Below are 15,635 nucleotides of genomic sequence, written 5' to 3'. Positions count from 1 at the left end.
TCCATTTGTAATCTGTTTCAAAAGTGCTCTATCTCTTTTGCTATTTCAAGGAAAGTAGAATGTATTAAGTTGAGCTTACATGCTCTAAACATCTGGATAGATGAAGAATGGGTGAATCCCAATCTTAGATGCTAGTGCATCAGTAAGTTGCTGGGACAGTTTGTTCCTTTTCTTTGGACCGTTGTCCAAACACTGTACAGGTTACGGAGATATATATAAAATGTTAACGTTTCGGAAAAAAAAAAAGAAAAAAGATAAGGACGGAGCCATGCTTTGCGAGAGCTGGCAATTGCGCCGTTCAACTTTGCAAATTTTAAAGATTAGGTGGAAAAACAGTTAAAAATTTTTAAAATTTAATTATAGTTATCTCCCCTGAAATTTAGAAAATGTCTTTTTCCTTCAACATTGCCCTCGATATTATGACGAATTCCCAACTTACCTCACATTACCTTCTAGATGTATCTACTATGATACAATTATTTTGGAGCTATTACGACACAAACTTAGTTACCACTAAAATGACTTAAAATTTAAATGCAAAAGAATACTCGTGATAAAAAAACATAATCTTAAATAAAGTTTCTACTTTGTATATTAATAACATCATATTAAGTTTATAATCCAATTTCCACTAGCAATAAGTCATGACTCCACTCAGGGACGCACGCAGAATTTTGGTTTAAAGGAAGCAAATGATCAAACAATGAGTAATAAAAAATTATCAAAACAAATGATGAATTCTAACTTGAAATCAAAGTCTTAAAACCAAAGTTTAATAAACGATAACTAACAACTAAATGTTTTTAATAATAAGAGACAAAAGCATAAAGTAAAACACGAAAATTAACTCATGAACCAAAATCACATAAATATTAACTAAACTAGTTTTGTACCCGTTCGTTGAAAGGGAATCTTCGAAAAAAAATTAATTATTTAGTCAATTTTATAAAAATATCGATATGAAATACAAACTTAATGTATATTTTACTATAACCTTTTCTTAAGTATATTACTATATGCGCATTGTAATATAAAATATTCTTATAATATAAATTTGAACATCTAATTCAGTAAATAATAATTTAAAAATGGAAAAAATAACATTCGACAATACCATAACATTCAAAAACTTGAAAATAAATAAAAAGTGCAGTAAAGAGTATCAAATAATATTCTACTCTTCAGAAACTTGTTTTTGTTTTTCTTTTGTTTGAACATTCTCCTCGATTTGTCCGTGCAAATCAGCATTTATTGATTTTCCATTATCACTGCATGATAGCAAAGTAGGATAACTAAGTATAAAAAAAATAAATGATTTATCGCATTCAAGATTGTGTATAACAACACGTAAAAATTATAATTTAAGAAAGTAAAATAGTATATTAAATCTACCTTCTCATGCAAATCTTTTTATGATGATTCCCTTCCTCTGTGGTTTTTGTTGAACCCTCTGATGAATGATTCATATGAAGTGTATTGAAGTGTTGTTGATTAGAATCATCTGTTATACTAATTGAGATCTGGGAAGAAGATGCTTCAGGTTGGTATTGGTTGTCGGTTCCACCAATCTGATAATAATTTATCAAAATTAAAGGCAAAAATATTATGTGAGATATAATATGTGAAATATAAGAGAAATTTATTACTAATTCAAGATATATTACTAATCCTATGTGTTCATAAAAAAACAAACAGAAAATAAAACAAAAAAAAAACAAAATTCAAGATATATTACTAAACTTTTATAATTGAAGATCAACATGCCTTTTTAAAAAAAATATGTATTGAAAGAAGATGTACCTGATAATCAAGAGGAGTGGAAACCCAAAATCGATGTTTTAATGTGCCAACCGCTTGCACTGAAAATACCTAACCATGAATTTGATGCTTGAAATCAATATATTAGAGGCTATATGTAGTGTAGGCATAAGAAATAAGAATTGATAAGAATATAAAAAGATATTGATAAGAACATTAAATGTAGGTTTATCTTGATTTAAGTTGTTTAAAGTACGTAACTTTGGGTAAGAAATAAGAATCCTATAATATTAAGAATTCTTATAGGAAATAAAAATGCATTCTCAAGACAGATTTTACCTACTTTGAAAGACCATCTCAACTATATCGAGTCCTTTAAGCGCATGGACTCCTATGGTGTGGGCCCATACACTAAATACTCCCCACCATCTGAGCAGAGATGTATTGTGAATCCTATAACCTAGCAATGAGTATAACCTGCATGTTTTGATTAACAACGAACGGGTTTATAGGAATTTACAAACCCGTGCTCAAATAGGAATTTATATTTGACCGTACAGTTCTATACATATAGTTAATTGGATTCAATTAACTTTTTCTTTTCTATAAATTTCGTGCTATGCACTATGTCTTGATAACGCACTTAATAATAAAATTTATTAAGAATCTTATTTCCAACATCAGATATTGACTTCTGTTATTAATGATTCCTTTTGAAATTAGTTACTTTTCTACTTCTTCTAGTGATAACAATTCTTATTTACTTCGACTTCCTATGCAGTACACAAATTATTGGCATGAATTTGGAGATATATCTAATAGAGATATTTATGTCTCTTTTATTTATATCGCATTACTTTCCAGTTCCATTTTTGGGTAGGAAATAAGAATCATATAATATTAAGAATTCTTATAGGAAATAATAATTGATATATATCTAAACAAAAAAGGAGCAAGCCACGTAGGAAACTACTTGCCGTCTCGTTAAGCCACGTAAGAAAGAGAAAACATGAATGGATAAGAATGAGGATACGACTTTATTATATATATATATATATATATTCAATGAATAGACATTAACCCTATACAAATTAACACAAAAATTCAAAGATACAAATTTAAGATAAGAACAGCTGACAAATTAATAATCATAAAAATCTAAGTCATAAATTAATGATTGTGAATCAAAATATAATAGGATTGTAAAGGAGAAAAAATTAGACTTTTCTTGAAGGAAAGATCAATACTTGCTTGTTCCTTTGGATGTTAGTTTTTGACTTGATTGAATCATTGGGTATTGGGTTTTATCTAATGCATCAAGTTGATTACATATAATATAATTCTAAACATGGTTGAATTTCCTTTTATTTATCAATTATTTGTTTCCTTATCTTAACTAATGTAAGGATATACTAAATACATTAAAGTTATAATGAAATTTAATATATATATATATATATATATATATGTAAGGAAACTAGAGTGAGGTATTACAAAACATGTTTTCAAAGAGAAATTAAAGGAGGTAGACATGTTAACTAATCTTAAAAAAAACTTAAATATAATTCTAAACATGGTTGAATTTCCTTTTATTTATCAATTATTTGTTTCCTTACCTTAACCAATGTAAGGATATACTAAATACATTAAAGTTATAATGAAATTTAATATATATATAAATATATATATATATATAAAAGGAAACTGGAGTGAGGTATTACAAAACATGTTTTCAAAGAGAAATTAAAGGAGGTAGACATGTTAACTAATCTTAAAATAAAACTTAAATCTAATGCTCTATATAGCATTCTGGAAAATTTGGAGATGGCTGCCCTGGCCACCCCCTTTGTGTCTGTCATTGTCTCCACTGATTGAAGACTCTCATCGTAGTAATTAGGAAGGCTCCTAACCCCTGAAGTGGGTGGCTCATTGTAATTACAGCACAGCCAAATTTGTATTTGTAGACAATATTTACTTCCTCACTCTACTCCTGTATTTGCATGCAGTATCTTTATGCTTCCAGTTTCTTGCATCTCTTCCATCCTAGGGCGTACCCAAGGGTTTGGCAGATCGCTTGTCCAACTCTCGTCAGGACTCAATACATTCACTTCAATCAATTATCAAAATAACCGTTCAGACCTCCAAAATAACATTTAAGTTTTATAATTGAACCAATGATTCAAGTTTAATTACAAACCAAAAATGAAATGTAAGATACAACATCAAATATCCAAAATATATTCTATCTACCAAAGTACAAGTACAAGAGGGTTATACACCCTAATTCACGCTCACTACAAGAATTTTGGTCATCAGTGATAACTACTTTTCGTCACAAATAATCAAAAAGTCGTCACTGATGACCATTATTGACAACATTTTAGTTGTCGCAAGGTCGTCACTGAATCTCCGTCGGTAAAAGTATACAGTGACGACTTTAAAGTCGTCAGTAAATAGAACCTTTTTTATGACAATCTATGTCGTCAGTAAAAGATGAAAGTATACAGTGACGACCCTAGGATCGTCACTGAAGGAAACCTTTTATGACAACATATGTCATCAGTAAAAGTTATAAATATAGTGACAACACCTTCTCTTGTCAGTGATGCAAGTGATGCATGAAGCCACGATAGTGAGGGGATAGGGGAATTAGTGACGACTTTGTTGTCAATAAACCCCTGATCAACTGTGGCACCCTTAGAGTCGTCACTGAATGAAACTTTTTATGACAACATATGTCATCAGTAAAAGCTGTAAATCTAGTGACAACACCTTCTCTTGTCAGTGATGCAAGTGATGCATGAAGCCACGGTATTGAGGGGATAGGGGAATTAGTGACGACTTTGTTGTCAATAAACCCTTGATCAACTGTGGCAACATTCCCTTATCAATAGACAGTTTTGATTGAGTGACAATAACAATTGTCAATAAAGACATCCTGCCTAGAAAAATACTACTCATTTACAACACCTTACACATGACTTTCCTACTACAATAATATCTAAAAAATGAAAATATCAGCAATGTTTAATAAATAACAAATGTAGGCACCCGTTACAATAGAATATGCCAAAATAATATATTAAATATTCAAATGTCATAAATAAGTGCAACATCATAGTACAAATAGTTTCATAAGTTTGAGTAGAACAAATACTAATATAAGTTAAGGCTGCACTAAAAAACATATTCCAAGTCCCAAAACATTTCCTGCGCTTCTGAAACATTTTCTAAACTTAAGACAGCACTATAACCACAGTTTTTGAGCCGACATGTAAGCCGTACTGCTAATCTTCTTCGAAACCTCCAAAATGAGCAATATATCTGTAATAAAGTAGTAAAGTTATTAGTAAAATTATCAGGTGACAAAAGCAAAACAGTCTCTAATTGCTAAATAAACAACAAAAGTAACAAGCATTCATTAATCTGATACCACCGTAATGAATGCAGCAATTGCAGCAGAAATAGAGTGATAAGGGGGAGAGAAACTAGACTTGAGGAAGAAGAAAGAGAGATATTATTCAAAATGATTTTTCCATGTTGCCCAATCCAGATTTCTGCATTCTTATACAGCTCAAGAATAACAAAATAACTACTTGATTGTTGACTCAGCACAACAGTCTAACTAACAAGGAAGATTCCCTTTAACTACTTGAAGGAAATACATTTCGCATGTACTATACTGGTATTCTTCAAGTGAAATACTATACTAGAAATACATTAATTCTTCAAGTTGAAACTGACAATCTACTGCAGAGAGACCAAACAGTACTATACTGGTATTAAAGGCTAGACGGACACAAATTAATGGAAGGGGAGAAGATGGAGAAGGGGAGAGTATGTGTAACAGGTGAGCAAGGAGGACTAGGTAGGTAGGTGGCAGTTCTTCTCATGACTGGTAAGACATAACAAAACTGTTTACCCCAATGAAGAAAAAGCAATCTTTAGAACTGAAGTCTGTAGAGCTGAATCGGATTCCACCCTGCATGCCATCTGGAGGATTGTAAATGGATTGATGGTCTGTGGAAAAAAAAATTAGTGCACAGGAGTGTGTGTAGGAGGAAAGAGTTGGTGGATTGGATTGATGATCCGAATATGATTGCTGAAGACATCGGTGGGGTAGAAAAATCTTGTTTCTGCAAATTTTGCCTGGATGTCAAGAAATGAAATGTTTTTGCTGCAATGGATGGAAACAGGGAAAAACTGGGAACTGTGATAATTGCAGGCCTTATCTACTACACAAGATGCCTTGGTTGACTACCAAAGAACAAGGACTGTTAACGGTTGTAAAGAGGAGGTTTGTCACAAATGAAGACCAATTTTGGCATCAGCAATGTTTCTTTAATCTGTCAAAATACTGTCAAAGATGAATAAATCTTCTGTTTTGTTCGTCCATCACTACTATACTACCACTCTGCTATACAAGAGGAATATTCCTTTTAGAATAGTCACGTAATCAAATCAGTAATCTTACAATACAAGTCAGCGATTGATAAAATGTTCACGTAATCAAATGCAGTATTCTCCCATCCCAACACAAGTCGGAGATTGATTAAATTGTTCACTTAACACTTGGGACTGTATATCTTGTTCCGTCAAAAGTTTTTAGCTAACTCATTGGCCATGAAAAGTTTTTAGCTAACTCATTGGCCAAATGACAATAATAATCTTTTCTATTCTTTAGCCCTTCTGTGCTCCTCAAATTAATATCATGAAACAGAAACACTATTGAAGCTTTTTTTTTGTGTAATGTTATTGTTTCATGATAACAAAGCTATGATAAAGCCACAAATGTACTCCCAGGATCAAAACACCATCTGATTAGAACCTTGTGTTGACAGAAGTAATTCTTAAATGTCCCTCCTCAGTCTTGATATTACAAGTTAATATTGTCGCCTACCAATAACTAATTTGCAATAACTTATGTTAACTTTAAACCATAGCAGCCATTATATCTATTTAGACAAGTATATATAGTTGAAAATTGCTTACCAATCAGTTCGTTCAGATGTGCCTTCATCGTCTTACTTGTTGGCTTGCAGCTGTGCTTTCAAAGATTTAAGGAGATCTTGCATTTCACTTTGTTGGTTCTGCATTTCACTTTGCTGGTTCACAAGCTTCTCCATAAGTTGTTGTTGAGATTGGACTGTTATTTCCAACTCAGCTGAGCGCTTCTCCGTTTGTTCTGCTCTTTTCTTGAAATCATCTATCTCTGCAAGCTTTTGGGCAATTATTCCAGCTTTGGAGGGACCACGGCCATGTACGTATCCAGTTACACGTCCAGTTACTTCAATGGAAATGTCTTCTTCAGTCCTATTTGCACCACTGGATTCAGATTCCAACTTTTTCTCCTTCATCACGCTCTGTCACAAAGGTAAATTCTGAAGTTAGACTTTCATAAGAGTTGTACAACAATATTAGAGTACCAATTCCATTTTTCTTACTAAGTTCATAGCAGATGTTTCGTCAACCATTGCATTCTTCTTCTTGCTGTAATGGGTGATGTCATAAAGTTCTATTGGTCCAACTTCCCTCCCTTCTTGTGCTTCCTGTTACAATAAGAAGTTAAATAACCTGCCTAAACAATCCAAAAGACATGTCTTCAAGATAATCAAATACCCGGTAAGCTTTATGACGAAGAAAGGATTTTGTTCCAGCTGTATGAGCAGTTTTTTGCTTTGATCTATTGATCTTGTTCCTCTCACTTATCTTCTGCACTTATCAAGTTCAGCCGTGATCAAAATTTAACACACAAAAAATATGAGAAAGAACAATAGTAAATGATCAAAAGTCGGCCTCTATACCATAAAATTTAGACTACAGAAATAGTCACAAAGGTAAATCCAATCAGATTCTTCAACATATTGTGGACGATTTGCAAGTGCTTCCTCTTTTGTACTAAATTTCTTGAAAATCTTGTGAAAATTGTATCGTCGACTTCTGTACTGTGTATTTAACTGCTTAAGAAGTGCTGGCTTAACATGTTCTCCTTCATCATAAGCAAAACTATTCTGAAATATGAGTGAAAAATTTATTGTAAATGTCAGAAAAAGTGCATAAATGACCTGTTGCAGAACTAGTTGTTACCAAGTCAAGAAGAAAAACAAGCCTTCAAAACAATTTCACTTACATTAACAAGTTTTAGCATTCCTTCTCTATCAGATTCTTGGAGTTTGGACCATTTTTCTGCTTTCCATTTGCCATATTTACGAATGACACAACTTGCCTCTGAGATGTACTGTTGTGCCCCTTCTCCAATTACTCTTCCACTAACTTCAGAGACCTGGACTTTTACCTTTTTGCCGGCCTTCTTTTCCTTGGACAGTGCAATATTGCGAGTATATCCTCTTTTCCTAGTTACATTGATACCACCTACCCAAAACATAGTACACAGTTATGAATGTGAGTGGAAAAATCTGAAATGAAATTAGCTGTGTAATATAAATTACAAGTAAATCTCATATACCGGTATCATTCTGTTGAACATCATCGCTCTCATTATTCCGGTCACTTCCACAACCAATGGACTGGTTAGATCCGACTTGTACTGAAGTAGGAGTAGTATTTTGCTGCTCAATAGATGTAGGAGTTGTCAACTCATGTCTTGATGATCCTGTAGCAGTTTTGCGACCATTTGAGGTAGTAGGATCCTAAAATCCAGCCATCTACACATTAGAAATGTATTTTTGAAATATTGCCAACTACCAAAAGTAAGAACTAACCTCAGTCTCATCAAATAGGCGAATTTGAACTGACTTTCTAGATAGGCTGAATTCAGCACCATTATTGGCATTGCTAGCCAGACTACCTTTTGGGCCACCAACTTGCTATAGTGAAGTAAGAAATACACAGCAGGGCAGATGCTTAATTGTTTAAAACCAATGGTATAAAGAAGTGAAGGTACAAGTACATAGCAAAGTCAATTTTCATCACCTGTTCACCTATTTTTTCTCTAGCTTCTGCTGCATTAGGTATTTCAGCACCTCGAGTTGGTCGCATAGGACATTTTCCTTTCTTCCCTGGCCCAGCCATGTAACTACATGATAAAAAGATATCAATCAGCCATGCATTTAGACTAAATATGTCTAAAAAGCCAGGACAAGGTACAATTACCAGCATGCTCACCCGAAGGAGGAACTTAATTAATATGCCTTGTATTTTACAATAGATATTGCAAATTAGAAGATAAGAGTGACTAAAAATAATTCAAGATAAGAAATACACTTGATTTGAACCAAAAGTTACATGGTAACTATAAATAGAAACTGAAAATGTTATTTACAACATCGTTTAGTCAGACTCATAGTCATCACTTTCTACAAATTTTTCACTTTCATCTTCACTCGAGCTCAATTGCTGAATCTCATCATCATCAACAAAAAAATCATCCATTTTCCTGGCATGTTTAGCTGAAGAATCAGAATTTAGGATGCCAGTTTCTACAGCTTCATCAGCTAGCATATCACCTCTTTTCAAGTTAGACAAATCGACATTCTCTTGAACCCCAATTAGGTCTTCAAGATAATCTTCTTGGTAAACCTCTTCTTCACATGATTTATCCTCATCCTTTTCAAGAACAGCATATGATGAACGTGGACAGACTGACTCGACAACATGCCAATCACCTCCAAGCCTCATATCCTTTACGTAAAAGACCTGTTCGGCTTGGGAAGCGAATACAAATGGCTGGTCTATATACCATTTTTTTGACAAATTGACGCTGCTTAGATTACTCTGTTTGTCTATTTTAAGACATGAGCTATTTTTCAAGTCCCACCAATCACACTTGAACAGAACTACTCGGCTTTGACTGAAGGAGTATTCAACCTCTAAGATATCTGTAATAGCACCATAGAAGTTTATTTCTACATCAGCATGCTCACCCTTCACCATAATGCCACTATTCTGGGTTTTTCTGTCTACCTCACGTGTTTTGGTATGAAATCTAAACCCATTGACATTACAACCAGGATATTTGATCACTCTAAAATCCAGTCCTTTGGCCAAAGACAACAATTCATCACAGCATCTGCCTTGTGTATGCATGTAAGTGACCTATATAACCCAAATAAGAAATTAGAATGACTGAACAAATTAACAACTATATAAATACCACAAGTTTTCTAGTAGTTTGTTCCATACTTACACGATCTTCAAACCACTTTGGAAACTCTAAATCGTGCATCTGCTCTACATTCGACACATTTTGCTGCTGAAGCAATTCTTTGTGCATCCTATACAATAGTATTATTAGTTATCTATGTGCTACGGTTAGTGCTATAATTGACTAAACATATAACACTTCTCATATACATAAGGTAATAAATTTATTACCTTATGTAATCATCAATTTCTTCACAATTTTTCAAGATGAATAAATGTATTTTCATCAACTCTGATTCACTTAAGCAACAAAATGTTGCTGCCCCAAAAGGCCGAGCCATTCCAGAAAAAATAGACAACTTTCCAGCAGCCTCAAAGCGTTCGGTGTTTCTTTCTGGTTCATTAAATATTGTAGGAACATTGTGCAAGTACCTAGAAATGAATGTTAGACATTCATCATCCAAGTAACGCTCAACAATGCATCCTTCCGGTCGAGCTCTGTTGTGCACATAACCTTTGTATTGACCCATTTTTCTGTGTCACAAAAATGCAGCCATAAGATGTCACAGCAGTACGACCCTATGAAGCAAAAGAAGATTCAGTCTTAAAATAGCCTTTACACTACCTCTCAAATGGGAACATCCACCGGTATTGTGCTGGGCCAGCAAGTTTTGCTTCAGCAGGTAAATGGACCATTAAATGGACCATTACATCGAAGAAATTTGGAGGGAAAATTTTTTCAAGTTTGCAGAGTATTACAACAATGTTTTTCTCCTGTGCATCTAACTCATCTACATAAAGAGTCCTGGAACAAATTTTCCTAAAAAAATTGCTTAGTTCTACCAAAGTTTGGGAAACATCCTTTGGCAGCATGCCTCTAATTGCTAATGGAAGTAGACGTTGCAAGAATACATGATAATCATGACTCTTCATCCCTGAAATTTGGCACTCTTTTGGCTTAACACAATGAGATATGTTTGAGGCAAATCCATCGGGGAACTTGAGTGAGCTCAAAAACTGGCATAGTTTTTGTTTTTCGCTGCGTGAAAGAGTGTAGCATGCAGCGGGCATCACCCTTGAATCCCCTTGAGTTTGAAGATGCAATTCTTCCCTCAATCTCATTTCCTTCAAATCCTCTCTAGCTTGCCAAGTGTCCCTATTTTTGTGTCCCGTACCCATCACTGTAGCCAACAAAATTTCACACACATTCTTCACGATATGCATAATGTCCAAGTTGTGTCTAATTTTGTTAGTACTCCAATATGGCAGCTCAAAAAAAATGCTTTTCTTCAACCAATTTGACTGATTTTGCATGCGTTTTCTTTTCTTCTCTTTAAGCAATTCAGGTGCCTTACCAAACACCATTTGATCAAACTCTTGAAGTTGTTCAAAGATTTCTTCACCGGATAAAGTTCTAACAGGCTGTCTAAGATCACTCTTGCCATCAAATGACTTTCTTTCTCTGCGCCATTTATGGTCCGCTGGCAAAAATCGCCGGTGCCCCATATAGCAACATTTTAATCCATTTCTCAGATATACACTGGTTGTATCATCTAAACAAATAGGGCAGGCCTTATAACCTTTCGTACTCCACCCTGACAAATATGCATATGCTGGAAAATCACTTATAGTCCACAATAGAGCAGCCCGTAACATAAATTTTTCTCCCACGGCTGCATCATAAGTCTCAAAGCCAGTGTCAAAAAACTCTTTCAACTCATCAATTAGAGGCCTAAAAAATATATCCATATCATTTCCTATGCACTTAGGACCTGGAATAATCATTGATAACAGGAAAAAAGGGTCCTTTAAGCATTTCCAAGGTGGTAGATTGTAAGGAACAAGGATTACAGGCCATATACTATATGCATTATTCATGTTTCCATAGGGATTGAAACCATCAGTTGAAAGCCCCAACCTAACATTACGAGGATCTTCGGCAAAAGATGGGTGACTGTTATCAAACTCCTTCCAAGCTATTGAGTCAGCAGGGTGTGTCATTGTGTTTTCCTTGGGAACGCGTCTCTCTTTATGCCACCTCATATCTTGAGCTATCTCCTTGTTTATGAATAGTCTTTGCAACCTTGATTTTAAGGGGAAATAGCGAAGCACTTTTCTAGGAATTTTAGAACCCGGGGATTTATAACGAGGTGCTTTACATTTTTCATTTGGGCAGTGATCGAGGCTTTCATTTTCTTTCCAATAAAGTGCACAATCATTTTCACATGCATGTATTTTTTCACACTTGAGTCCTAGCTCACGAATTAAAATTTTTGCATCATAGTATGAGCTAGGAATTGATGCCATGGGGAAGACTTGAATGAGGAATTTCAGTAGCATATCGATGGATTTGCAAGTCCACCGATTCATAGTTTTCAAATGAAGGATATGGACAACAAAGGAAAGTTTTGAGTACTTATCACAACCCGGGTAGAGACTTTTTTCAGCTTCAGATAATAATCTAAGAAACTTACTTGCTTCCCCCTCTTGCTTATTTGGTATATCCCTATTATGTTCCCCCGAATTTCTCCAATTCTCGCCAAAGTTTGCAGTACCAACGTCATTTAACAGTTCTTGAATATCATCTGACTCACTGTTTTCTTCATCTAAAACTATGTTATCATTTTCATCCTCATCAGAATCTTCAAACCTTTCACCATGATATACCCACCTAGTATAGCTCTCAACAATTCCCCCACACAAATGACTTTTCATGACCTCCATAGTTTGATCCTCAAAGTTGTTGCACCCTTTACATGGACAAGGGAGCTTATATGTGGGATCCTTGCCTAAATAAGCAAATTCAACGAATTCTTTCACTCCTGCCAAATATCTAGGATGCAAGTAATCTTTAATTGTCATCCAACTCCTATCCATGTTTTTTCACAAGCACTGTTGATCCTAACACAAAAAAAAAAAAGGTTTCTGGACTCCGGCAGACCGAAGCTTTCTTTGCTCCCACAAAGCAACCTCTTTCTGCTGCAACAATTGCAGCTCAAACCCAAACAGATTCAGCAGCCAAACCGACATTAACTTTCGTAAACTCATAATCAAAATGCCATATTGTACATACAAGAGGATAAGAGCTAACAAAGTGAAAGTTTGCAAATTCTAATTCATTCAAAATGGCTCCACCAGTTCTGAATTTACCTATGGGAGTTCACTTAACAAGTTAACACTCACACTTGGTCGGCATTATGAAAAGGAAAACAGCAGTGAAAGTCTTGTTTCATGGTAAAGCAAGTCAAAATCTCTCAAACGGGCTCTAAAGCAAAACTCCACAGAAACGTAAGAAAACAGTTACTTAAACAAGTGAACGAACACTGGCACAACAGAAGGTAGCAGGCTTACTGATTGCTGTTTTAAATCGTAGCATACTCATATATGAGATTATTATCAAACAACAAACCAACCAAAAAGGAAATTCAAACCATTCCAGAAACTTTGGCTTACCAGATTGGTAATCGAGGCATTTGAAAAGTCTAACCTTTGTGTTTATATAAACAGATGATCAAGTTTAATGTGTGGTGTGGTTAGCTAGGCATGAAGGAGCTGTAAAGGATGATAAGGGCAACGTTGCTGCCATTTTTTGGGTCAAGGCCAAGCAGTAGCCTTGGCCTAACTGGAAAGTATAATAACTTATTTCCCAGTTGGCTTTACACAAAGTCTTGGTTCAGATGGATTTTCAGGTCCCATCTGGCCTTTAAAAAATACAAAATTGGGGACCTATAGTAATTATGCCTTCTCTTCAAGATGTTACAAGGCTTATACAAATTCAAAACCTCTATTTTCAGCATGTTTCTCGTGAAACAAATCAGATCAGGGATCTTTTTGGTGAAGCCCTTTTCAATCGCTCTTGTTTTGCCCTTCTACTACGGGGCTAATGAGGCTAGATAAGCTTCTAGATCCAATTATAGGGTTATTTAACTATGTTGAGTGTTGGACCACAAGCCCCAAACTTTTGTTTTTGAAACTTCATACAGGAAAGGGAGAGAAGTCCATTCCAAACATTCTTCCAAACATTCCACCATCTCAAGGAACATACTTTTCTGCATAATGGGCATGATCATCTCGAAATCAGACAAAACTCTCCACATGTACTTACTTCGAGCCAGAAAAAGTCCCCAGAAACCAGTTCCAAAAAGGTCTATACTCAACCTAAAACATCCATTTACAGGACTTCTACTAAGTTTCATACAGCCTTCCATTCAATAAACCCTAAAACTACTCAAGACGAAACAAAGTTACCAACCACCTCAAGTTAAATTTTCCTATAAAAACTTGCACTGTATAACTTCAGTGTATTAACTGTGAACACCACTTGACCAGATAAACCCCACGCACCACACCCTCCCCCCCCCAAAAAAAAGAAGGAAAAAAAATTCTAATTAACTCAGGGCCAGAAAAATTCCCCAGTGTATGCTTCCAAAAAGATCCACTGGAAGAATACCATATAATAGGTTTTCAATAAAATTCCAATGGATACCATTCAACAAATCCTTTTGCTACTATACACATTTCCATGTTACCCCTAAAACAGAGGGACACGTTACAAAACTTGTGCCAAAACCAAGATCCAGTCTATTTATAGGGATCAGAATGTACAAAGCCGCTCAGTCTACACTTTCATGTAGGAATACTATGATTCAGGGATAGATGTCAAATCAAGATTGTGCCTAACATAACGTAGCGTACATTCCAAACAGAGACTTCCAAAACAAGTAGTCAACTCGTCAAGATTTCAATGACCTGTTCTCCAGCCAAATTAATTAAAACCATCCATCAATCCTTTGTTTTCTTCATTTCTGCAGAAAGTGAAGCAGTCAAATTCCAACTAAATCTTCCCTTATTTTGGGAAGGCAAATGTTTGTTTTATGAGATTCAGACAGTCAAGGTGGACGAGAGGAGCAAGTCTCTGTCTAGCTACTCTAACCGCGGGCAGGGGGGGAGTGACAGCAACTTTGCTTTAAATAAGGACCAAAGATGTAGTCTTTGGCTTACCAGATTGGAGAAAGTTAAAACCTTTGGATCAAACAACAAACACAGCATCACATCAAACGCTATCTCAGCGACCGAAAGGCAAAAAAAGATTAAAAAAAAAAAAAAAGTACCGGAAACAGTTGCAACAACCAAAAGGTTTCATCTTGTTGCAGGGGTTCAAACAAAACCATTAATCACTATAATGTGAGCAAAACAATATGACCACTTTGCAAAAAAAAAATTACGGCAAAACATTTGGGGGAAAATTAGGGAGGAAAAAGAGAATCGGCATACCTTTTTTGGTAGAGAGTTGCTGCTAAATGTGGTCTTCTATTTGATCATTTCCGAGCCAAGATCAATTAGGAGATGGCGAGGAGACGGGCGAGGAGATGTTTCGGCGAGGAGATGGCGAGGAGCAGTGTGCTACGGTTGGTTCTAAGTGTTAGCTGTTGGCTTTAGGATACTGATAGTGTGTGTTTTGTTCGGTGATACTGGTAGTGTTGGCTTTAGGATACTGCAGGTAGTGTTGGCTATTTCGTTCTAAGTGTTCTAAGTGTTTCCGCGCCTCTCCTCAAAATATTGCCTTTGAATGAAATTTCAATTCCTTAGATTTCCCCCTGGTTCAGTACCAAAATTTCAATCAACGTTTTTTAGTTTCCAACATTTTAGTTGAATTAATATTTTACAAATATAATATTACTTGCTACTTTTAAATATTTTTGTGAAAATATTCATAATGGATGAGAAAATTATGTTGAAATATTACAAGCGGTAAATGCACCTTGGATCTGCTT

At 35.0% G+C, this 15,635-nt stretch overlaps 2 protein-coding genes across 2 annotated transcripts; both read right to left on the bottom strand.

Annotated features, from left to right (window-relative positions):
• Positions 1-6,782: 6,782 nt before the first annotated feature.
• LOC140021360 (uncharacterized) lies at positions 6,783-15,299 on the bottom strand. Its single transcript, XM_072072118.1, has 9 exons — positions 15,136-15,299; positions 8,692-8,794; positions 8,481-8,585; positions 8,225-8,408; positions 7,889-8,130; positions 7,563-7,769; positions 7,378-7,470; positions 7,203-7,307; positions 6,783-7,121 (listed from the first exon to the last, which is right to left on the bottom strand). The coding sequence occupies exons 2-9, from the start codon at positions 8,788-8,790 to the stop codon at positions 6,783-6,785; spliced, it is 1,374 nt and encodes a 457-aa protein (XP_071928219.1). The 5' UTR covers positions 8,791-8,794; positions 15,136-15,299.
• LOC140021359 (uncharacterized) lies at positions 9,049-12,738 on the bottom strand. The gene is made up of 4 exons (XM_072072117.1): positions 10,487-12,738; positions 10,093-10,395; positions 9,905-9,992; positions 9,049-9,813 (listed from the first exon to the last, which is right to left on the bottom strand). Exons 1-4 carry the CDS (start codon positions 12,736-12,738, stop codon positions 9,049-9,051), a joined length of 3,408 nt encoding a protein of 1,135 aa, XP_071928218.1.
• Positions 15,300-15,635: the final 336 nt, after the last annotated feature.

This window comes from Coffea arabica, chromosome 11e, assembly GCF_036785885.1.
Source record: "Coffea arabica cultivar ET-39 chromosome 11e, Coffea Arabica ET-39 HiFi, whole genome shotgun sequence".
Lineage (NCBI taxonomy): Eukaryota > Viridiplantae > Streptophyta > Magnoliopsida > Gentianales > Rubiaceae > Coffea > Coffea arabica.
This window is presented reverse-complemented; position numbering and strand designations above follow the sequence as displayed.